Raw genomic sequence first — 26,198 nt, 5'->3', positions numbered from 1 at the left:
GCAGGGATTTATAAACATCCATGGTGTGTATGTCTCATGATCCCAACTTTGTAAAAAGAAAGCATGTGCAGAGACTGGAAGGAAAGAGACGAAGAGAAAAAGTTAACAATGTCCTCTTTCATGGTGGGGCTGTGGGTCTTTTCTACCTTCTATATTCCTCTATTTTCTAATGTTCCCAAATTAGCAAATATTAATTTGTTAACTTTTTAAGAACAAAAGTAATATCCACGCACACTGGGAAAATTCAAAAGTTAAAAGACACAAAAGAATTAAAAATGTAAATAGTACCGAAGTAAAAATTCTCTTTCCCTAAAGCTATCCATTGTCAACAGTTTCTTATGACTCCTTGTAGAAAAAAATATGCATATATGTTTCCTGGGTAGAGCATATATTACTTTCAAATGGAACAAAGGGTCTTTCATTGTTAAAAAAGAAAAGGAAACATGGATGGAATCTGATGTTTCTAAGCTAATTTCCCTATAAATACAAAATGTTTCTTTTCTGTGGTTAAGAAAATATTTCCTTGGTCTCCTCTCACTATATTATGTGGGTTTGGGATTGTAGAATGAGAACTAGAAGGTTACTCAGCAAAATTTTTATGCAAAAAAGAAAATGCACAATAAATTGAGTTCCTTTTGGAATTCATGTACAAAAGTGTTCCATTGGAAAAGTATATGACAGGTTTTTGTTCAGTTTTTTTTAATTAATTGTGCTCTCTGTGAGCAAAATACAAATCAAATTGAAAAAAAAAGTCAGACTACAACGGAGTTAGATGTTAGGGACATGGGGATGGATGAGAGAGGAGGCTGGCGCTCCAGGCAGGTCTTCCAGAGGCCCCCGCTGAATTCCGAAGGCCGGGTAGGAAGGTTCAGAAAGGCAGCCGGTGCAATTAGGAAATGGCTGCTGGGCTGGGACAAATAAGAGGGTCATTTATCACGAAGATGAGGCTCTGATGGGTAAGGGAACAGGCGAAGAAATTTGGACTTGAAAGAGACTTTGCCTCATAACATAACGCCTCCAGGTTGGATGTGGAAGGAAAAGCGATTTGTGCATCTGCCCTGCTGGGGGTTACTCGTCCTGCCCTCTGTAAGCTGTTCTCCACGCCAAAGCCCGAGACTGCAAATGATGTTTATGGTAATACATATTTGCTTGCGTAGGTTTCTGAGAGAGTGAAATAAAACAAGAGTTGAAATTAAGACGAAAATGGGGGGAAATAATAATTACGGTATTGAGGCAATTTGGCTCATATAGCCAAGTCCAGAGAAATTATCATTTTGGTTTTATGAGACTACAGGGAAATGGGATGGCTTTCCTGAGTGTTGCATTTACTGAGGTGCATGAAAGTAAGGAATTCAGCTACAGTTCACCATCTTTGACACCCTAAATGTTTATATACTATCGAGGGAGAAAGTGAAATAAAATACGAACAGAGCCTCAATTGTGGAAAATGCTGCCTTATGTTTCAAATACTGGCCAGGCACTCAGTGGCTGCTTTTGCGGAGAGAACTGTAGCGGGAGATACTCTCCCTCCCACGTTACTGGAAGCCAAGCACCTGAGTTTTATAAAGAAAATTCAATACAAAGGGATCTGATTGCATTTATCCTTATTATGAAGCTCTTGCACAATGGACATTTGATGAAGCCCATATATTAGAAGATTTTTAATATTTAAATAACATACAAAGTGACTACTTATTACATTATTAAAACAAAGAATAGCATAATACATACTCTCTTCCATAATATTTTGGTCTGTTTTCCACCTATATTAAAAAGAAGAAAAACATTAATAATGCATTTGAATTCAAATCAGATAGATAAAAATGCTATTCAAATAAACACAGATAGAGTCCTGGTAGTAATTTTATTACAGTTTTTACTTCCCAAATCAGAGATCCATGAAACTCTGGAGTTAACCAACACATTCCACTATCTCAGGTAGGAATTATATAGAATCACCGTATTTCTCTAATAATTAGGTTCACTCCCCACCCAAACTCAATCATCCAATAAAAGAATTTTCCAAGGAAACAAAGTGATGCTTATTTTAATCTTAAGAAACTTATAAAGATATTGCAAAGCTTCATCCTGAAGGATAAAATGAATATTTTTAGCATAAATAAAACATAAGCATTTATTTCAATCTTCATCTAATTGTTTCATCATGTATATAACAAAAATTAGGAGTGCACCTGGATTAAAAAAATAAGTTTAATTTGTTCTCTTTCCAGATAAAGTCAGTAACGTAACGTTCATGTTTGTTTCAACAAATGGCTAATGGGCTGAAATTCACTTGACCCCAGAGGCACAAGATGTAGAGGACAAGATTCATGACTTGACTAAAAATCACAAGCATTCCAGAAAAGATTTTTCAATCACACAGCTTGAGCCTTGGGGTTATCACATCGGATTTTTATCACCAATGTATGGTAATCCAGTTTCATAAGAACTTCGTTTCCTTATGTTCATGGTGTTGGAGTTGGTGAGAAATTAACATGAATTGTCATGTTCAGCTTTTGTTCCTCTAGTCTAACTCCAGGGATACTGAAAATACAGTAGAGCCACATGAAGTTATGGATTTTCACTGATGGCCATGACAGCAAGTTTATGTTGATTTACTAGAGTAGAATATGAGCCCGGCAGCTATTTCACTTACGGTCATTCTGTCTACAGTCACATGGGCAGTTTTCTCTGCAGGGCTCACAGATAAGCACAGTGGTGGGACGTCAAGGTACTGGGCAGATTCCTGGCCCACCTCCACCCTCCAAAGGATGCATGGGATCTGAGTGGGCAGTAGGGAGCTATGGGCTAGAGGAAAAAGTTCAGAGAGGGGGAGCCAGGGATCTGAGGACCACAATCGCAAGCCTGCCTTGAGCAAGCCTAGCTGGCATAAAACTAATCATCAAGACACCTCTAAATATGTGTTCACTCTTCTGTGCATTTTATACTTGAAAAGCACTGAACCAAGACAGGGCATTCATAACTCTTAATCTTCAAGGTTTGGAGCCTGCTCAGTGTCATTTACCAAGGAAGATCTAAATAATCTCATTAATAGAAGCACAAAGTGTGTAAAAAGGCACCTTGTTATCTGATGTGTACCATTACTCTACATGCTGGAAAGCTTTTTAATATGACTTGAACATTTTGTCATTTATATAATTCTATTGGCTTTCAGAGTTCTTTCTTACTTTTATGATACCGTAGATATGTGACTGCGAAACCAATATGCCATAGAAGAAATTTAGAACTAGAAAAGGCTGATGGAAGTAGACAGTACATAATGGGCAAGATATCTCTCCATTCTTTGAGAGTCATTATACCAAATTTTGAAATGATTCCCTATATCCAAAGACAATTTTTTTTCCATCTTTTTGACTGCCATAACACACATTTGAAAATCTGGGTGTGGCTCCCAACCCCGTTCCCTTCCTCTATCTTGTTATCTCCCCAAAAGGGAAGAGTGATTCATCTAACTTCCCAGATGGCCAGCATGGTAGATGGAGCCTACTACTAACGCCTGGCACACAGGTAAGTAGTTAAGGAATGTTGAATTTAATTGACTGTTAAGAAGACAACAAACTGCTTTCAGTTCATCAATCAATCATAAAAATATATGGCACGCTTATGATGTTCAGAGCTCTGTGCTCAGCCTTGTCATTGCTTATCAAGTAAGGACCTCACAGGGGTGAGAGGCAGGGTATAAGGAGTCTTCTGCAATTGCAGCAGGAGGAACACTTGAGAACTCTAACACAGTCCCCCAAATAGGGAAGTCAGCATTTATCGTGCCTTGTGGGATACCAAATAAGATCCTGCCTAGGGGACAGTTTGATCCAATTGAGGGACAAATCCACAAATGAAAACCAACTAGAAAATAAAACAAGAGTACTGAACTGTGTGGGACAGATCACTCATGGAACAGGGCCAGGGAATAGGTCCCAAATAGTGCACAAAACGTATACTAAATATTATTCTTTATTTATCTGAAATTCAAATTTAACTAGGCATCCTGTTTTTATTTCTCTTTTTTGATTACCCTACCTAGAGGGAGAGGAAAGGTGGCAGTAAGAGAAAATGAAGACAGAGGATGTGGTTGTCCATCTAGTTACCGCTCCCATTGGTTGGGGGCTGTTTTGATAGCAATCTGATTCAGTCTCTCTTCTCTTTGTTGTCTCTGTAGCTCTTAAAGAAAATATAGCTGTCCTTGTTAATGCTAAAGAGAGAGAGAGAGTGGCTGGGGTAGAAAAAACAAATAACCTCTTCCTTTTCCTAAACTTTTTGCTCACAGGAGTCTAAACATAGTCTCTCTCTCCACACTTCACTAAGCTTTTAGCCAGTCGAGAGCTTAATTTAAGTTAAATGACCCTAGAAAAATCATAGATCATCCACATTTTTTTCAAGGTGGATAATACTGAATCCTCAAATTCAGACAAAATGCAGTAGACTGGGTGTCAGGCTCTTAGGGACAAGGAACTTGACCAGAGGGATGAGTAACCCCAACACTGTGACCTAATAATGCCTTAAAGATGCCTGACTCAGTCCCCAGGTGCGGCTTCATGTCAGCCACCGATGGAATCAGGACCCGCCTGTGAAATGTGGATTTGTTTTATTAAGCTGTAGCACTTAATTTCAGTTTACAATTGTATGAGATTCTCCTCAGTGAATGAGACAGAGGACGGTTGATAAAGAAAAAGCAAGGCAGCTCAGAAGTTCTCGCATTCTCACGGAGAATTGTTTGTTAAAATCAAGCACTTGATCAAAAGATGGAGGGCTAATTTAGGTGGTCATGTGGATTCAGGAAGGGACAAAAACGTGACACATCCCAACACGAAGGAAGGTTGGTTCTGGAGCTTCCCTGCCACTGGGACGATCCTAAGACAACAGCTGGAGTCGGACAAACCGTCGCTTTGGTGAAACTGGTCATTGCAGGTATGACTAACACAAATTGTATCTGTAATGCCTGCCCTTGGGATTTAGCGCTCCAATTCCAAGAAGTGAATGAAGCCCACGCTTTTTAAGGAAAAGAAAAATATCTAATAATTTGTAGACATACTACTGGATCCTCCAAGACTGGATCCTTGAATGGTCTCGCTGGTTCAGAAAGGAATACCTCTCTTTACAGAATACCAGGCAGGAGACCAGCGAACAGGCTAACACATGAGAGGTGTCCTCCGAGAGGCACAGGCGAATTACGTGTATTTGGTGTGACCATGCAGAGTGGTGGCTGATTCTTTTATATAATATAATTAAACATTTTATTCTAAATAATCATCATTGACAGGAGAATAGTCCCCCAAGGTGGGCAATACATGCCATTGATCATAACACTTTTGGAATTCTTCTTTTGGAACTGCCTTAAGGCTTTCTAAACTCTTTCCCTTGGATATCCTTACAGCTGCATTTCTCAAAGTGTGGTCTGGTCATTCAAAACAGAAACTTCAGGATACTTGTAAAGATTACAGATTTCTGATTCTTACCTCAGACCCACTGAACCAGAATTACCAGGGACGGGATTGCAGTGTGTTATCTAATCAAGCCCCCTAGATGACATTGAAGCATACACTCAAGTTTCAGAATCAGTGGTATATAGAAACATCATGTTGTTTTTTGAGAATGGATTCGAGAGTGGATGTTGCTTTGGCAAACAAGCAGAAGTTATTCAGAGCCAAATTCAGTAAATAGAGTAAGTGATCCAACTAGGAAACACATTTGAGACAAAAATGAGGCATGATCCTAAGATAACATGATTTGCACTGTGTCTTGTTCTGAAGGTATTATAGAAGAGACACTCCCAACATGCTCTGAGCAATGGACACTTGGTAGAAATAACAGCACAGCTTCACAAGATGACTGACTGGAAAGGGACCACACTCAAGTAATGCATGTGTTAAAATCCATTTCATGACCTTAGAGTCACATCTCAAATATAATTATTGCCAGTACTGTGACTACCGAAGATGGTTCTAGTCCTGTCCACACGATCCATGCACTGTGTTCCTATATGTGTGCAGCCAAGGCAAATGTTATGGCTTCCCGCCTAATGGCCCCTTCACCCCATACTCATCCTATGCTCCAATCAAACTGAATTACTTGCAGTTCCATAATGTACCCTCTCCAATATGTCCACCGTTTTTCATAGGTTCTTATTTTAAGGTCCTGAACTCTCTTTTAATAAAATAGAGGTAGATCATGTGATGGCTGAAAGGGCGGGCCTAGACTCAGGCTGCCTGGCTTTGAGGCCAGATCTGTGTATCCTATCCATAAGCAAGTACTAATCTCTCTGTTCTTCCACTTCCTTATCTTTAAAATGAGGATGATAATAAAAGTACCTGCCTCATTGAGTTACTGTAATAATTAAATGAGTAAATACATGTAACATGCTTGTAATAGTGCCTGGAGCACAGAGAGATTCAATGAATTTTAGCTAGCGCCAGTATCCAAAAATGGCTTCTTCTTTATAGAGGAAAAGTTAGGCCCATTCTTTTTTGTGCTTTAAGAGCTCCTTTTATATATCTCTGTTAGAAAGCTTACCATCCTACCATATTTTAAATATTTACTTGCCCCTTTCTTCTCTGACTTCTCTGAGAGCTTTTCGAAGCAGCAACTTCTGTCTTCATCATCATTATATTCCCAGGATTTTGCCCAATGTCTGGCACAGAGTGAATGCAGGCCCTCATTATTTGAATATAATCCATTCCTTAAAATGTGTTTGGTAGCAAAGTTTCAAATAGAAAGAGCCTATATTCCATTATTTTTAAGCAGAAAAAAATAATAATTTATTCTTAGAGCATCCAAAAATATCAATTTCCCAAATACTACTAAAATGCTTTTAAATAACTATATAACAAGCTGATGAGAATTTCTACATAATATAAAATATTTAAACATCAATTACACAATTGTTTCACACTTGGTGGAGTGATTGATAGGTATGTTTGTGTGCAGTCCACAGCTGAATGGAAGAGGAATTTCATTACCCTTCTACAATGAGCATTCACTATGATAAAAATAAACAATGAAATAATATTGCCAAAGATTTGAAAAGATACTTTCTAAGTCGGACCTGAGTTGGGAGGGCCCCTAGGTATCTAGCCTGAAAAAATACTGAGGGGCTAAACTCACAGGGGAAACATGGGGGGAAATTATGGATACAATGTGCAATACATTTAAACATGAGGCCAGTCAGGAGGGCAATGAGATATGAGAGAAGCCCTCCTTCCATCTTCCAGCAGCCCTGCTACTCAAAGTGTGATCCGGGGACGAGCAGCATTGGCACTACCTTGGAGCTTGTTAGAAATGCAGAATTTGCATTTCTAAGGGGAATGACATATACATTAAAGTTTGAGAAGCTGTCACATACACGAGAACTTGGTATAGCAGGTTTTTAACTGGGAGAATGATTTTGGCTCAAACTTTCCACAGGTTGTTATAGCAAATATTCGGATAGTGAGCGTTCAGAGAGCAAAGGGTACGTGTGCTCATGAAATGCTTGCAGAATGAGGCAAAGACGATGACCGCAGAGCCCCGCTGCCAATTCAATTGCCATGTGACCCTGAGTAGGTTAATAAACTTCTTTGCTTCTCATTTTTCTCAATTTTCAATAAAACGGGAGTTATAAAAATGTACTCTTTTAATAAGGTTGTTTCAAAGATTAGATGAGATAATGCACATAAAAAAACTGTGGGGCATGGAACATTGTGGTAATATGTTCACATTTAGTGAGTGGCTACTCTGTGCCAGGAGCTGTCTGTAGGGTTTCACCTCATTTAAGCCTCCAAACAACCCAATGAGGTAAGTGAGGGCTGTTATTTTACAGAAAGCCACTAAATAACCAGCTTGAATCACAGAGCTAGTAAGTGGCTTAGGACCCAGCACACATGCCTTCAACTAATGTGCTTCCTAGTTTCTCCAGAGTAGATACCAAACAACGTTGATGCCTTCATTGGCTATCAAAATTCTACAGTTTTGTTAAACATTAGATTATCTGAATTGTCCTTGATTTTTCTTTGCCAGAACTGAAGACCTTAAAATTTCTGTGGAATGAACTGGAGTCTGTCAGTGAGTTAATAATGAGAACTTGGGATAAATTTTCCTAAGGTGGTGATATTTTGGGTCTCTCAACTATTTCTCTGTAATTTAGAATTATACGTATTCCTAGCTACCTGGTTTATTGTCCAGTTTCTTCTTCTCATTTTAAGGAAGAGTTCGCAGCATTTTGCAAAGCTTGAAAGAACAGTAGGGTGACAGCTGCATGGTGAGACACAGGAAGCATAATCCTTAAACGAGTTTGCTTTATAGTCAGATCACCATTGCCTAGATAAACACAAGTTCTTTTATATTCAACACAAAGACATTTAAAGAATATTGTGAGTCTTCTATAAACAAGGTTTCCAATTATTGAAAAAACAAAGCTTTTATAATCCCTCAGCAGCTGGTGCATGTTAAGTTTTTACTTAATAGAAATAATTTAAAAACCCAATTTAGCAACCTACACAGGGCAGCTAGACTGCGGGATTTTCTGAGATATGGATCGAATGCGGGAGAAAAGGCTTTTGATGGGGGATTCATCTTGTTGATACTGCGGAAACTTCATCCAGAAAAAAATAAATATGGATAATTCCCTTCTAATTAGAAATCAAGGATTTCTATTGAAAGGGAGAGAAATAAAATGCAAGTCCTGAAATGTACATTCTAGTAGCCAAAGTGCATGGTACAGAATGAAAACTGAGCAAACTTTAAACCTCCTATTTCTTTTCACCTAGAATCTAAGGCCTTATTTTTCTTCCTGGCATTACTTTAATGCTTTTAGAATTCTGATGGGGCGCTGACGAGGTGAATTCCTTCATGTCTTGATTAGGATGTATTATAAAAAATCTCCTGGCCAGTCTTTCTGTAATAAACCTCTTTTAAAAGTTACCAATGACTTTGCAAAGTTCTGTAAATACTTCTCCGGGCACTTTAGTGACCTGGGGTAAACATTCTGCTGACTTATAGATGTACACAACACATCAGGTTAGGAGTGCTCAGGACCAAAGCAGTTCCCATTTATTGGTTTGTTTTCTGTCTTCTTTTATCCCCCCAAGAATTATGATTTTTAAAATCAGTGACAATTTATTAGAATAAATAAAAAGTAAAAGACTTTTCTTAGAGGAGTAGTTCTCAACTGGGAGGGGAGGTGGTTTTGTTCCCCAGAGGATATATGGCAATGTCTGGAGACAGTTTTGATTGTCATGGCTGGCAGAAGGGTGACACCAGCATCTGGTGGGTACCGTCCACGGATCTTGGTAAACATCCTACAATGCAAAGGACAGCCCTCTACGGCAAAGAATGATCCCACCCACAATGTCCATAGTGCTGAAGTTGAGAAACTCCGCTTTAGATTAAAAGAACTTTGGGGGGCTGGCCCAGTGGCACAGCAGTTAAGTGTGCACGTTCCGCATCGGCAGCCCAGGGTTCACTGGTTCAGATCCCGGGTGCGGACATGGCACCACTTGGCAAGCCATGCTGTGGTAGGCATCACACATAGAAAGTAGAGGAAGATGGGCACAGATGTTAGCTCAGGGCCAGTCTTCCTCAGCAAAAAGAGGAGGATTGGTGGCAGATGTTACCTCAGGGCTAATCTTCCTCAAAAAAAAAAAAAAAAAAAGAACTCTGGACTCTTGAGTATTCCCAAGGAAGCTTATTTAAAAAAAGTTTTTGAACCAAAATGCAAACAAGCAACAAATACTTTAAATACATAGAGTAAAATGGAGTAAAAGGAAAGGGGAAATATTCGTTTTTGAAAATACTGATAATTTATAAGAGCAGATTTTAAGAAAAGACAGAAATACCTTCAGCCACTCATGGAAGTAGCTCAGATAAATATAAAACTGAACAGACTAATAAATAAGTACCAAGGATGCAATGTGCGGTGTGATGACTGCAGCTAACACCGCTGTATGGTGTATGGGAAAATTGTTAAAAGAGTAAATTCTGAGTTCTCATCACAAGGAGAAAAGCTTTTTTCCTTTATTCTTTTCTTCTTTCTTTTCCTTTTATTCTGTCTACATGGGAAGATGGGGTTAGCTGAACCTATTGCAGCAATCATTTCACAATATATGTAAATCAAACCATCATGCTGTCCGCCTTAAACTTAGTGCCGTGTCAGTTATTTCTCAATAAAACGAGGAAACCCCCCAAAAAACGGAACAGACCCAAATCTCAATAAGATTAATAAGGGAACCCTGGAAAAACTGTAAACAATCTAAAATATAAAAAACACTGAAGAAAAAATTTAAGTTCTTACTTGAGAGTAATCAACCGTGATATGCAAACATATGAACTAATGTTTAAGTCCCTCACTGCTACGAGATGCCACACCTCACAGCATGTTGCCTTGAAACTCTGACCTGATCACTGGGTTGGACACAAAACTTCCACCACTCATGGCTCCCCCGGGTCACAGAGGACTCCCTGGGAGCTGAAGCATTGTCAGAATAGCTGTCCAGTACCTCAGCGATGTCCTGATTTCCTAGGTTCCATTACATAGGCAATACAAAATAAGCATCATAAAAGAGGAAAGTGAATTGCCCAAATTACTTATATTTGGATTTGAAAAGTAACAGAAGGGCCACCAGACACACACTCATACAAATACCCATGCCTGGCACATTCAGCCCTTGGTTCCTGGTTCTAGTTTTCTCCAGGTGCAGAGCTGCTGACCTGGACCCAGAACCCTGCTAAGGCGGGGCCCAGGAGGAGCAGGGCAGGAGCCAACACTTAACAGGCGCCTTCAGTGTGTGTTTCTGTTCTCCCAACAGGCAAGTCATGTAGAGACTGACATTCTCATTCTGCAGATGAGGAGAGGAAGGCCCACATGACCACATCACCTGAAGATCATGCAGAGGTGTGGAGACAAAATCCAAACTAATGTCTGATCGACACCAAAGCCCACAATCTTCTCCTGCACCAAGAGGAAGGGAAATTGTCCAGGTGACAACAGAGATGATGCACTCGTGGAAACACTGAATCTGTTGTAATACATGGGTTGATCTCCAAATTGCTGAACCCCTCAATGTGCCCATTCTGGAGACCTAGGTGAGCTGACTGTTACAGGAAGATCTGTCCATCACAATTGATGGTCAGTCTGTTTTATTCCTCATCCTTGTGAATGGGACGAGCAAGGGCATCATCTACCCAGTGTCCAAACTAGAAATTATCATCCCAGATTCCTTCCTCTCCCCTAACCCCACTTGCCGTCTGTCACTAAGTCCTGTCCATTGTATGCAATTTTCTAATTGCTCTTAAAATGGTCTCTTTCTCTCTATGCTCACGGCTCTATCTACTCACTGGGATGACTGAAATTGTCTTTTTACAGGTCTCCCTCTCTGTACTTTTATCACCCTCCAATTTATCGTTCACACTGAGGTAAAAAAATGCAAATCTCATCAAGTTGCTCTCTACTCAAAATTCTTCTCTGGTTCCCCATTGCCACATGTTCAAACCTACTCAATTTAGTGGGGCCTTCCCAGACCACCCGACTTAAAAGTGACAACCTCCTCTCATTGGCATATCCCATCTCTCTTCTCTGGTTTATTTTTTTCCACCACATTTTCATCATCTGAGATACTATAGATTTTACTTGTGTGCTTTTTGTCAATCTCTCCCATTCAAATGGAAACTACACGAGGGCAGAGATTTTTGTGTTTTGCTTACTGGCATATCTCGAGAGTCTGGAACAGAGCTGGCACACAGTAGGTGCTCAATAAATATTTATTGAATGAATAAATGAATGGTATTCTGGGTCTTCCTAGCATGGCCTTGCTTGTGTATCCAGAATATGCCCTTAGCACACACACTCCTGCCCCATCACAGCCTCATTCTCCAATTTTTTATGTTCCTAAGTCAGAACTTGTAGTTTCTGAAACACACTCTTGGCATTCATATATTTCAGCCATTCTTTGGTCAGGATATTTCCTCTGCCTGGAATTCTAATACTTGTTCTCCGACCCATCTATGCCTTAACTTGACAAAATCTTACTGATCTTAAAAATAAGAGATAAAATGCTGCCAAGGGAAAATCTTTCCTGGCTGCCTCAAACTACCTTAATTATTATTTCCTATGCTCCCTCTGACTTTATAAAAGCCTGCGTCAGGGCCATGATCTTACCGAGATTAGGGCTGTTGGTCCTTATGACCTCTAGATGTGAGCTCCTTAAAGGAAGGGCTCTTGTCTTTTCACTTCTGTTGTCCCAGCACTCAACAATGTACCTTGTACACAGCTCAGATTCAATGGAAGTAATAGACGGTTTGATAGACAGTTTTGCTAATGGCCCCATGTCCCCTCTCTGGGTTCACTGAAATTTCAAAAGGGGCCTCCATGGAAAGACTGGCAGCACTGATGGTTCACATCTTGATGCTTTATGCCTCCAAGCTGTAGGACAAAACTTGCTCCCTTCCCAGTTTTCTGAACCTCTGAAGAGTAAAGACTGAAGATCATGGGCAACGACTATGACTTGAAGTCAGTGATTCTGCTAATCCAGGTCCCGCACATTCTCTAGACAAGGGGTGCACATGTGAACCAACATAAGCCACTCAGAAGCTCTGTTGCTGGAATTTGCAAGTTGAGAAGAAACTGTTAGAGTTGATTCATATGCATGGCAGTGCCTAACCACAACAATAATAATAATTGCTAAGCTATTAAGAACTCTCTATGTGCCAGGCATAGTTCTAAGCACTTTCTTTACATATCTTAACCCATTCAATCCTCATGACTATCCAATAGGTAAGATCTATCACACCCATTTCCAAAGGACGAACTGAGGCACAGAGAAGCAGAGTGTAAAATCAGGCTGTATTATCCTGGAGCTTAGGCCCCTAACCATCACACTCTACTGCCCAGAGGTGCATTAGTCCTGCTTCCTGGATCCCTGGAGATGTCCTGCTTCACAGACCCTTCCAGTGACCCTTGTTCAGCTTTTCTTTCCATTCAGGCTGGAACCAGGGTGGTGGTAAAGTTTACCAAGCTCCACAGGAGATTCTGACACATACCCAGGACTGGGACCATCACTTTGGACAGCAGTTCCAAAACACAGGGAGAATGAACACCTTCCTGGAAGCTTCGAACATCTTCCTAGGACTTTTGATCCACTCTCACAGTAGGCTTCCAAGAACACCCAAAAGCCTACACAGGTGCAGCATTTGCCTCTGTGGTTGGCCCAGATCATCTTCCTAGCAGCTCATTTTAACCTTTCTTTCTATGTCTTCCCTGGCGCTATGATTCCTTGGCTCCACATGTTGGCTCCCAACACCCACCTCAGGCCCTTCTTGTTTGGACAACCCAATTAGGTATACTGCTCTGGCTCTGCCCTGGCACTCTCTTGGCTTGGGCCTCGTACTCATCCTCTGGCATCCTGAAGCCACAGCTCTAGGTAAAATGACTCTTTCCTCCCATCAAGCCAAATCCTATGGAGGCCACATTGGCCAGGCTGACTGGCTGGCCTCCCACCGAAGCAGGAGAATCAAAATGATCGGTCTACCTGTCCGTCTTCCTGATGCTTCCTACAAATAGGCGCCTTGTTTAAAAAAAATCACATAAAGGAAAATCGAAAGCCAGGATTCAATCATGGACATAAATTTTATCTTCATATCTAATCTAATCTCCCTTTTGCTTCAAAATACACTTTTCCCCCTCCTTTGGTCTTCAGTGCAGATGACAACCTGAGAATATTCTCTACAGAATAAGCTTTCCTCTATTGAAAGCCATCCCTGTGCCACCTGATTGCCTGTTCTTCCTCACACTAAATAATCCTTGTTCTTTTAACCTTTTCTAATGGATCCTATTTTCCAATCCTTAACTCATCTTCATTATTCTCCTTGGAACTCTCTTTAAATTTTCCACATACTTTTTAGGCTCAAAGAGCTTGAAGTACCCAATAGAATCGAATCAAATCAAGAGAAAATTAATGTTGCTGTGAAATTTCTAGAGGGAGAAAAGGTTGGGCGAGGACACTCATTTAATTCCTCATTCTTGTTAGCAAATTCATTCTTTCAAAGCTTAATGGTATTTGGGTTAAGTGGGACTATGTGTACTTTGGAAAAGGAAAGAATGTCCATCATTCTCATTCTTCTCCCCAGAATTTTTTTTCTCTCTTCTCCTAGAAATGTAAGAGTATTCAAATATAAGTGTTCAGTGTAAGTATTCAAATGTATGTATTCAAATTGATGAATAAAATTAATCTACCTACAGAGAAAGAAAGGAGGACAGAACTTGAAAGATGGTAGAAATTAAAAATTGTCCAGTGAGGAGCTGGCACCGTGGCCAAGTTCGTGCGCTCCGCTTCGGTGGCCCAGGGTTTCACCAGTTCGGATCCTGAGCGTGGACCTAGCACCGCTCATCAAGCCACGCTGAGGCAGTAGCCCACATAGCAGAACTAGAGGGACCCACAACGAGAATATACAACTATGTACTAGGGGGCTTTGGGGGGAAGAAGAAGAAGAAGAAGAAAAAAAAGAAGATTGGCAATAGATGTTAGCTCAGGGCCAATCTTTAAAAAAAATTGTCTAATGAAATGTTCTTGATCTTTTTTGCATTATAACCTTCCTTTGGAGCCTTTTTACACACGTTTTTTTCTCTCAAACAAAATTTTAATACCACAGATAAACTGTATATCTGTTTATGTTCTATATGTGTATCTTGCTTTATACATTTAAAGAGTAAGGGTTTTCTGCAGGCCCCTTCAAGAACCAATATTCCCCCCCTTGGAGTTAATATCACCCTCTTTGAGAACCCATTGTCTGATGAGATCTTTGTGGCCTTCAGAATGCTTTATTTATTCTTCCACTGGGAAGGTGGAATCCGTATATTTGCCCCCTTCTTATAGATGAGAAAGCTGTAGTCCAGAGCGCTAAATTAATTTTCTCACAGTCCCACCCAGGGCTAGCAGCCGAGGCAGGGTTGAGACCCAGTCCCTGATTTCAGGTCCAGTATTGATGTCTTTATGTGGCAATGATGCCATAAAATCCAGAAACCTGTTCTCTACTATTTTAAAAAATTGCCTAATTTAGCATTTCTGAAACAGGCACTCCCTCCAAAATAATTCCCAACATGGTAATAAATAAGAGTGAAAGTGCCTTATTAATGATTGTCTTTGCTTTCAAATTCTTTTTCTGACAAATTTTTTCCAGGTTAAAAATTCTTGAGCTGGCCTTCTGGCACCTCCAGCAGCTCTGACACTGAGACATCTCCTGCTGTTCAGGGTTGTGCACCAAGAGATCGTTTTTGTTCCCCGGGCCACAGCACATCCTGCCATTACTCTTCTTGCACAAACTATCTTCGTTTTCTCTTCTTGACATTTTAGTATGAAAATTTTCATACATACAGAAAGATTGAAGGATTGTTATAGCAAACACCCCTATACACACCACCTAGATTCTATAACATTTACTCTACTTGCTTTATAGCGTATCTATTTATTTATCCCTCTATCCATCCATTAACCCAACTTTTATTTTTTGGATGTATTTCATAGTAAATTGCAGGCATAGCACTCTCCCTCAAATGCTTCGGCATGAAAATTTTTAATCAGAATTCAATAACATAGAGACTTTAATAGGAGGGTAACACCAGCTTTGTTCTTAAAATTAAAGAAAGTGCGTTTATTTACATGTTCAGGTGGTGTTCCCAAATAAACAGATTCCACACACCGTTTTAATTTCCTGCTTATGGAGCACTGTTTCACCTTTTATAACAGGCTACTGTTTCTTGATGAGGAGAAAGTGGCTGTGAGAATTCGGGTGAAAGAGCAGCTGCTTACTGTGCCTGCCTTGGCCTCTTTCGTCAATTTACATGTGTTAAATGTGAAGGCCAAAACGTTTCTTAAAATGGCTTAGGGTCAAATTTATCCTAAATTACAGGACTAAAATTCTCCTTTTTTGCTAACATTTACATAGCGCTTGGGAGATGGCAGAAATTAAAGACCAATGCTTCCCATAGATAAATGCCAGGCACTATTCTCAGTGCTTTACATATGTTAACTCACTCTCCAAAGTTACTTGTAGTGCAAGACTACGGGTTGGGAAACTGTTTCCGGCAAGGGCTAGATAGTAAATACTTTAGGCTTTGAGGACTGAGCAGTCTCTGTCTCAATCAAGCGCTCAACTTGCCATGGGAGCATGAAAGCAGCCATAGACGATATGTAAAGGATGGAGCATCGCTGTGTTCTAATAAAACTTTATTTACAAAAATAGTCAGCAGGCAATAGTTTGCCAATGCCTATGCTGGACTAACAAATGTTATATTCCATTGTCTAAAATCAGTGTCAGGATATCTTATAGTTAGCTCGAAACTCAGAGCTTGCCAATATCTCAAAGGCCTTTTGCTTTAATGGTGGGTGAAATCATCTCGTTGTGTTTGTGCCCTTCGACCTCTTACTGTACTGGGAGGAGAGAATCATTAATTTTTAATCTATGGCATACTGATGCCAACTTAAAAAATCAAAATGAACTAAGGTAGAAAACAGTTGAATTATATTGTTAAACTACTGAGAATACTGAACACTAAGGGGGTCTGATCTGCATCCTTGAATTGAAAGATATTGCTGAAGCATCATTAAGCATGGTCTTGAGGAAGTCATGGAACCCTAAGGACCACAGCAGAGCAAAGGGACAACCAGAAAAGTGTGATTACAGACTTGGTAGAAATACCCAGGGAGATACGAGAACACTTCATCAAACAATCGATGTGTAATTACCTAGAAGGACACAAGGTGCTGGATGGCAAGCAATATGCCTTTGTCAGGCTGTGCCAAGGCGATTTAATTTCCTTTCACAGTAGATAGGGAGATGACACCGACCATGTAAATAAGGAGGAAGAAAGAGATACCATCACTAAAGCAAAGCTTGCTATTCTGTCCAACAAGACAGGGAGATACAGTGTACTTAGAGCTAATGTCAAGTGAAACTATGATTTATCAAAGGACACAGCCAAAGATGATTGATTGCCAATGGCTCAGTCAGTGTCAGCCTGGAGACGATGAGGGGAGTGGTAGACTGAGGCAAGGAAGCAGGGCCAGGAAAGCACCAATGCTGGACAAGCGTTTATTAGCAAATTAGCCACCTACAATCCTGAACTGAGCAATATTCATTAAGCAGAATGATGACCCACTGAATGAAGAGACTAGCCCCTTGAAAAATAGAAATATAATTGAAAGTATTCCTGACATAATGATAAAGGATTTGGCATTTATATTAACACAAAAGTTCATTAGAAGCAAAAGTAAATCCAGCAAGGGTTTGTGCTCAGCCACAAGATAAGGAAAACATCTAAAAGGAGCTGGAGTTCATAATAGCATATACAGAATATCAACGAACACGAGCATGAGTCATCTCATTAGAACTGACTTTGAATATTTTTGTTAATTAGTAATGCAAACATAACACTGAGAAGCATAAGGAACTGGGAGGTAGGCTAGGAAAAGAGGCTAAATTAAACACTGACCACAGGGCTGCACGGGTTCATCTTTGGCCTTTGCAACATACGAGGGTGTGGGAAAGCTAGACATAGCAAAGAAGAAAGGCAGAACCAGAATATTTTTAAACAGTGGAAAACAACATCTAGGAGGAAGTATATCTGGGAAAAAAAGAAGGCTCTGGGGTGACTTGGCATCTACTTTGAAGTCCATGAAGGGTCTAGCACAGCGCTGGGCCAACAGGGAGCATCACCAGGAGACAGTGTCTTGATTCTTCCACCCTAGGGCACAGGGGAGGCAACATAAAATGGAAAGCAGAGGGAGTGAGAACAGTGGTGACAACAGTGGCTCTCACACTTGGGTGAGCATCAGGATCACGTGCAAAGCTTGTGAAAACCCAGACTGCTGGGCCTCATCTCTGAGTTTGTGATTCAGCAGGTCTGGGGTGGGCCAGAGAGTCTGCATTTCTGCCAAGTTCCCAGGTGATGCTGTTGCTGCTCGTCCTGGGACCGCATTTTGAGAATCATTGCGCTAGAAGCCCAGTCCTGGATTTGGTTTGGGTTCAAATCTTGCTCTACCCCTCCTGTGCTACTTGTCTCGTTTCTGCTTGTAAAATGAGAGGGATAACAATCCCCATAGGACTGGCGTGAGCCACAGGACACGTAGAACTCTTAACCCAGAGCTTGGGCACAATAAGTACTCCACATACGTTAGCTTTCGTTGCTATTAAAAGACTGACAACAAGTAAATAATTAGGCAGGATCAGGTGGTCATATTAAAATGGAGACAGCCTGAGATTGTGCCATCCACATTTTCCTGATGGAAAGTAGAGTCAAAGTTACAAATCTGTTTTTAAATGTCTCAGCGCTTGGTTAGTCAGGCCACACTACCCTAGTAGACATGACTTGCCTAGGGCAAAGTGTAACCTGCCTTTATCAGCATTATTTCTCAGTTAACGTTTAACCAGGTGAGTAAAATGTGAAGGATGTCTTTAAAACCTCACTGGCACGCCCAGTGCTATGCACCTGCTTCCTTTCCCAGAAGATCCTGGCCACACCTGAAATTTTGCTGGACCTGGCCTCTGCGTTACAGAGCAGACATACTGTGGGCTGCTCTAGATAGCAATTGCTGCGGAGGTAAGATATTTGCTTTCTGTTTGCATGTGTAAGGTCTGCCCTATAAAAGCCAGCAGCTCCTCATAACCATTGTGCCCGCAGTCTGGACCACCCCACTCCCACTCCCCCTCAGTGAGTGATGGCATCTGGGCTATGGCTGTCACAGACTAGGTCAGGATAACAGAGCATGCGTTGTGATCCACGATGCTATCGGTTATTCTTTTTTTCTAAAACAACTAACTACACAATGGACTATTTCATCTATAATAATTATACAAAGGAATACACATTTTCAGAAATAAAATCACTCAGAGAGACTAAGGAAGATTCTCAAGAAATTTTACTTACTATCAATCACTGTTTAGTCTCCCCCTTCATTTTCTTCATTTTGTTTTAAGAAGAAACCTTACACTTTTGCCTCAACTTATGCTTCAGGATATATAGTGTTCCTTGGTGGCCCTCTCCAGTTCAGCCAGCCTGTCCCCTTGGCTTGGAGTCCTTACGCCTCTGAATCCTACAGCAGCTTGTCCTCGAGAGCCCCTTATGCACTCCTCCTGACATCACCTGGGAAATGACAATATTTTCTAGGTGCAAACATGCGGGGTCCGCCTTACATTCGAAGAAGTTCAAAGTATTCCAAAGAGAGTGAATTCTTCTTTGGAGAGTTACGTATTTTGGCAGATCACAGCACTTGGCAGTAAGAAAGAGTTTTCATTTAAAAAGTTTTTATTTAGAAAAAAATAGAACTCATATGTTTAAAAATTTTTCCTAACATTAGTTTTATGAGAAGGTTTTCCCCCTTGACTACAGTAGGCCTACAAGCAAAGCAAGTCTAGCTCAGGATGAAATCACATCAAGAAAATATCCTGACGGCAAGAGGGAGGGAGAAGAAAGCCCGGGGGGAGTAATGATGGGAAAAGTCCTTTATTCTTGGTTGTGTCAATACTAAGGGGGGAAAAAGAGACCAGCAGAGAAAGTCCAGGATGAAAAGAAGAGAAATATTTCTTACCAGGGAAGAAATAGCCTTCTGATTAGTGCACATAAAGCCAATTAAAAGGTAATGGAATTGATTTCTGTTTGTGGCTTGTAGAATGAATCTCATTACTTTAGAGACATGTCTTGTCTAGATGTCTTGAATCAGTAAGTTTTCTTGTTCCTTCAAATGCACACTGGTTTAAAAACATTTATTTTCAATGAGTAAGAGAAGAAAAAGAAGAGGATGGTAGAATAATAGAAAACTTCTCTGAGTTTACTTTAAATCTGTGATTTGAAATGTACTAAGTTAGTTGAGAATGATATGGCCAATCAATATGGCTTGTTAAGATCGTCCAGCTATGCCAAGTCAAGATCAATGCCTAAAGCTACAAGACTACAGGACTGTAAAGCCTAGGTTTGGTGAATCAAAATTTAAAAAGCATAACGATAAAATGAATTGCTTTTGTAGGCTTTAAAAAATAGTTTTTACAAATAAAGGAAGAAGAAAGTGAAATGGGTAGATATTTAAGAACATCAAAAACTAGAGAAAATGCACAGAAAGTGGTATTTAAAAAATGAATATAATTTGCTAGGAGGTAAAATATGGTATTATTGCAGTTTAAGATAGGCCGTGTCATCTGTACTTGGCTTAACCTCTGACCACCAAAAAAAAGCTGGTTCTGATCATACATGCTGGAAATCTCGGTTCTACAATTCACTTTCCCATTAAAAAAAAAAAAAAACTTGTTCAACATAGATTATTTATGGCAAGGGAGAGAGGAAGTAAAGCTGCATAAAATGGAGAACAATTTGAAATAATAGTACATGATTTTATTTCCCCTTTCTGAAATTGCTTTTTATAAGCCCATATTTGCTACAGCAATTTCCAAAAAAAGAAAGACAAATGACACCAAATCATTTGCAGTCACAAAAGAATTCCTACTTTTTGTGTATTTTTACGTAATTCTAGTGGAACTTGACTTTACATTAGTCATGCAAGTAAATCTTGATGTTTTGGCCTTTTGGAAAGGCCAAAAAGAAATTTAGAATACTCCAAGAAAAAATATTAGTCTGTGTTTAAGTAAGAACTCTAACAGCTGCCAAAAGTCCAACTCACTACCCTAATAACAGTATTGAGTAAATCTGATATCCTATTAGTAATAGTTTGAGAATTCTAAATTCCTTTGTTAGTGATCTCTATCCTTTTTTTCATCATTTTACCATATATTTAATGACTGCCCACTGCTACTTGGCACTATGCTCAATGTTAGGGAAGTACCTATGATCAAAAAAAAAAAGATTGATGAAGTAGGGGCCGGCCAGGTGGCTAAGCGTTTACGTGTGCACGTTCTGCTTCGGTGGCCTGGGGTTTGCCGGTTCAGATCCCGGGTGTGGACGTGGCACCACTTGGCAAGCCATGCTGTGGCAAGCATCTGACATATAAAGTAGAGGAAGATGGGCATGGATGTTAGCTCAGGGCCAGTCTTCCTCAGCAAAAAGAGGAGGGTTGGCAGCAGATGTTAGCTCAGGGCTAATCTTCCTCAAAAAAAGAAAAAAGATTGGTGAAGTCTCTGGAGCTTGTATTCTCCTGGAGGGAGGTGTACAAGCAACAAGTAAACAATTGAAGATGAGAAGAAAGTGTATTCGAGAGCGTATTAAGTACTCCAAACAAAATAAACAGGGTGATATGACAGATAAGGTGATACGATAGAGAAGATCTGATGGTTGGGGAAGTGCTCATTTTTATGGGGTTCAGGGAGAACTTCTGTTATTAGGTGAACTGTGACCTGAAACCTGGACATGCAGAGAACTCGGGGACCAGAATTCCAGGCAAACGGCAAATTCAAAGGCCCTGTAGTAACAACATTGTGGTTTGTTTGACGAATGGGAGCAGAGGTAGTGGGGCTGCACGGAAGTGCGCTCTGAGAAGAATGGGGCAGACAGGGCAGGGTCGAATGCGGGAGCCACACCATGGCTCAGAGGCGTAGCATGAGGTCTTGCTTTTCTTTTAAGAGCAATGGGAAATTGTTGAAACTGTTGGATTCATATTTAACGATGACGATTTTGGGCTCCTATTTGGTGAATGGAGTGTGTGTGTGTGTGAGAGAGAGAGAGAGAGAGAGACAATGTGGGCTGAAAGGAGACTGCCAAGAGTGAAAGCAGGGAAACCAGGCAGGAGGCTGCTGGACCGCAACAATCCAGGCAAGAAATGAGAGGGAGAAAAGCGGGCAAATGCAAGATATATTTGGAGGTGAATTTGACAACTGCTAAGGGAAAAGGGTGAGTGTGGGAAAGTGAGAGGTCCAAGTTTCTGAAGTTTGGTGCCATTTAATGGAGAGGGTCGAGTTCTATTTTGAACATTAGTCTGGAGATGGCCTGTGGGGCATCTACTTGAAGAGGTCAAGCAGGCAGATGGAGCGAGATGTTTGGAGCCCAGGGGAAAGGTCTTAGCTAGAGATGCAAACTTGGGAGTCCATATTCTGCACAGTTCCTGGCAGACCACCCAGGCACACAGTTGGTAATTAATAAATGCTTATGAAATGACTGATGGAGAGGACAAGTGAGAATTTTGCATACTGGAGGATGGTTTGAATCTCTTGGCAAGGAGCACTCAGGAAATGCCAATAGAGTGCCAGGTGCCACGGCTGCTCCATAAATATTAATTTACAGCGATGAATCTCAGGAAAGCAATGGACTGCTATTTCAGTAACTGACCTACCTGGCTTAATTGGTGCCAGAGCTGTTGTTCAGCAGCTTGTAGCCTCTTTTCCTCACTCTCCATATCTTTTTTCCTGGTGGCTTAATTCCTGACCCAGGCATCCTGCTTTGTTCTTGATGGTTGCCTTTTTTTTGCCCTCACCTTCAGAGATTACTGTCATTGCTCTGACCCTGTCCCTAATGACTGTCTCAGAAGCTGCTCTTCACAGGTCTCTGAATCTGCCATGAATCACGAACACTGAGTACCTATTATATGCAGGCACCATTCTAGACACTTGACGCAGATATCCTATTTAGATTCATTTAGATACAAAGTCAATGTTCGCCTTTGGGTTAGACCTTAATCCCCCCGAGACAGGAAGTGCTTGGCTCTAAGAGAGGTACCTAGAAAGCGGTAGAGCAAGGACTCAGAAGAAGTCTAGCTGGGCTCCCTGCCTGGGTTTGCAAAGCTTGTTGGATTCTGCCTGCTGAATCAGTCTGTAGCCTTGAGCGACAGTGTTCCATATCGCTGTAACTGCAGACTTAACTTGGTGCTCTAAAGTGGGTATTCATCACGTTCAATAAGAAGATCCTAACCCGAGAGAGGCCCATAGTCTGGGAAGTTATTAGTCATTAGAGAAACAAAAGAGATCGAGTACGTTGGAGTAGCACAGCTGGGCAGGCTTGCTGAGGCAAGGGAAGAGGTAGCTGAGAGGAGAGGGTTTGATGACTAAGAAGGAGGGCAGCAGGACTGTGCATAAAAGGAAAATGTGAACTCTTGATAGCTAGCGAAAGGGTGTGATGGCAAAGAAACAGAAAAAAATCATAACTCATTGTTCAAAAGAAACAGCCTTTATGGCTTTATGTAAATGTGTTAAGAAAGCTTCAATCTCTCTGGCCACACACTCAACCTGAAAGGCTTTCTGTCTTCGTTAGGCACGTCCCCTGAGCACGCAGGTGTGCCACAAGGCAAAGAGACGTTTGCTTAAACACCATCTGTAGCAGAAGCAGCCATTTCACCAGTGTCCGAGAGGAGGCTGTGCCCTCACTAGAAGGAGGCCAAGTCCTAGGAGGCCCAGCAATTTGGGCAGGAATTATTTGCAGTTAACGTCGCACAGGAGGACAAAGGGAACTGTCACCACTCCTGCTGGCGCTCATCTAGACAGCACCTGTTCTTCCAGCACACTCAACCCTTTATCGCCTGACACCTGCCTGGCTGGATGGGCCCCATGCTGCCTGCCGAGGAAATGGAACTGATGAATATCCATTTCATATTAGATTTCATGGCGGAAATGGGAGCATGGAATTTCTAGAGGCAAGCTACCAATGAATCCAGCATCAACCAGGTATAACTTATTAATGAATCAAATCGATAAAGGTCAAAAGGTGAAAACTTGGTTTAAAAGACAGACAAGAGGAAAAAAAAGCTGCACATATACCATGTCCTTTAGCTATAGCAGATCCTCGTGGCTTGTGGCACACAGCTGTGCTTTGCTAAGGTGTCTGTGGCATTTCCTTCCGACGTAAGTGCAACATTAAAGAGATGTGCAGTGGACCCTCAGCCCCCTGGACATCTGAGGAGTTTCAGCCGAAGCCTAGGCAGAGCTTCTGTGAAGCTAATCTGAACCCACCCATCTCCACTGCTGACAGTCCACCTGCCTCAGAGGACAACCGACATGGTTCCAAGGATTCTGAGAAACAAACAAGTGCACTCTCTCTCTCTCTCTTTCTCCTTCTCTCTTTTACACACACACACCCACCCACACACATGCAGAGGTAAAAATCTTAACTATATCTCTAATTACATATGTTATGATTTTGTTCTCTTTTAATATGACACTCAAAGGTACCAAGAGGCAAGTTCTTTGGGGCATTCTCAACACCTCGACCAAAGTCAGAACAGTGTAGGCTCTCCATATGTATTTGTTGAATAAATGAACAAATGGATATTTACTGCCCCCTTGGGTTTCAAGTTCTGGTGTCCAACCGTGCCTGGAAACTTTCTATTAATACCCCTGGGAAGAGTCCTTAGTTGTATTCTAACTTTACAAATATTCTTTTTATGGAGACATTTAAACTCCTCCAGCTCCCTACACTTGGTTATATGTTTTCTGATGGAGAAATACTAAATGTAAAGTAGGACTGAAGGAATTTTTAACAACTTGTTTCTTAATTCTTACCACAAACACCCTATTTAAAGCATCTCATCAAAAAAATTGTATTTGTCCTGTTCTTCTCTTATTTGCATTTTATTGGGTAACCAAAGACAACAGTCAGCAGGGTGAGTGACAGGATAGGATAAGACTACCAAATAAAGATTTGACTCCACCCTGGATTGTTCCTTAAGGATTAGATATTTTCTCCTCTCCAGCCACATTCCTGGGATAAGAATGTCTACTCTGCATTAAAATTCAGATTACTTGATAAATCTCAATACCCTTCAATAGAAGTAAAATTTTATATAGAAAGATTTATTAAACAGTGATAAGCTGGCTCTAGATGTGGGCATGTATGTCCCTAAGTCTTTGAGACAGATTAAGGACCATATCCGGTCAGTCTGCCAGGAAGTACTGATGTTCAAGGATGAATCTCAAGAATGCTGGAAATGGAGCCTTTTCCCCCTGATAAGGCAGATGTGACATTTAAAAAGATATCTGCTACTCTGTATGTAATCAAAGTCATAATAACAAAAATAAGCAAGGAGCCATGGACCTTTGTTTGAAGGATATTAGTTTGGCTATTAAAGAAACTGGTCAATGTGACAATAGAAAATAGAGCTGTGGTGCTGTCTTTCAAATCTTGCAGGAAGCCCAGACGATAAGAGAACTAATGAGCAAAGGAGGGATAGAGAAAGTTCTGTGGGCTGGTAAGCATTTTTATGAGACGATATATTTTTTAAGCTTATCGCCAAGAATAAAAACACAGTCACTTTTCTTGGAGGGCTTTCTCTTTAATGTCAAGTAAATATTTAAAAGCATAAAGATTTGCTAAATATGGGGTGTTGAGAGTACCCAGATATTTATTATTCTCTGTATTTTCTCTGTTGGAAGCATTCTCTCATAAAAAATGATAAAAGAATCAAAAGGAGGAACAAGGAAAACAGCCAAAATACACATTTTAGGGGAGTTTACCAAGGATGCTTCATTTGCCTCTGCAATGGTTAAAAATGTGAGATATTTGATTCCAAGTTAGTTTGTTAGTATTTTTAAAATAACACCTGATTTCAAAATATAGAGTCTTCAGGTGTTAAATTTGGTGACATTCTAACAAGCGTTAAAGAAATCAACTCCCAGGAAACTTGAAAGCCCTTCAACATCAACATAGTGCTGCCAATTCATCATCTTTAACAAGGTGTATTGGAAATAGCTGAGTACTGACCTCCCCAGGACAAATGATCCTCTTGGGACGAGGGGCCTCTTGCTGTAACTGATACACTGCCAAAAAAAAAAAAAAAAGATAATTATAATCAGAAAACTGCAACACATACCGACATGCCTTCAAATAGTTCCATCTAAGTACATCTCAAAAACTGCAAATATTTCAAACAAAAAGCAAAGAGGATACTGGCACATTTTTAGAAGGAATGAAGTCAGATCATTTATATGGAAATTAGTCACCATGAATGCAAACTGGAAAAATTGATTTTTTTTCCTTCTTATAAGGCCAATTTAGTTTCATAATTGTTACTGGCATTGTTCATTTTATGGCTTTCTTGGAAGACTAGATGCGACTAAAATTCTTCTGAATATTTTAAAGTTGAAATTCTACTTGTAACTAAGTAGTAGGATCATATAATAATAGGATTCCTGAATTTCAATGCTGATGTCTCCTGACAGAGCAGGAAAGACGGGCATTAGAAGAGGAGGGCCCTTCTCTGCAACGTTAACAGTTATGTACAAAGACACAACTGATTCTGTGAGAGAATGAAACACCAAGTCACTGCTCTTCTCATGAGTTCCATTTTTGC

General features: G+C 40.5%; 1 protein-coding gene across 2 annotated transcripts in view; it reads right to left on the bottom strand.

The window, feature by feature from the left end:
- The window catches only part of CHN2 (chimerin 2), a 287,694-nt gene that overhangs the window by 108,495 nt on the left and 153,001 nt on the right, over positions 1 to 26,198 (bottom strand). For both annotated transcript variants that reach the window (XM_014841045.3, XM_070511247.1), the window contains 2 exons: positions 25,610 to 25,665; positions 1,732 to 1,763 (listed from right to left, as the gene is read on the bottom strand). In XM_014841045.3, the coding sequence (XP_014696531.1) occupies positions 1,732 to 1,763; positions 25,610 to 25,665 (88 nt within the window). The remainder of the gene's footprint in view (positions 1 to 1,731; positions 1,764 to 25,609; positions 25,666 to 26,198) is intronic.

Source organism: Equus asinus, chromosome 1 (genome assembly GCF_041296235.1).
Source record: "Equus asinus isolate D_3611 breed Donkey chromosome 1, EquAss-T2T_v2, whole genome shotgun sequence".
NCBI lineage: Eukaryota > Metazoa > Chordata > Mammalia > Perissodactyla > Equidae > Equus > Equus asinus.
This window is presented reverse-complemented; position numbering and strand designations above follow the sequence as displayed.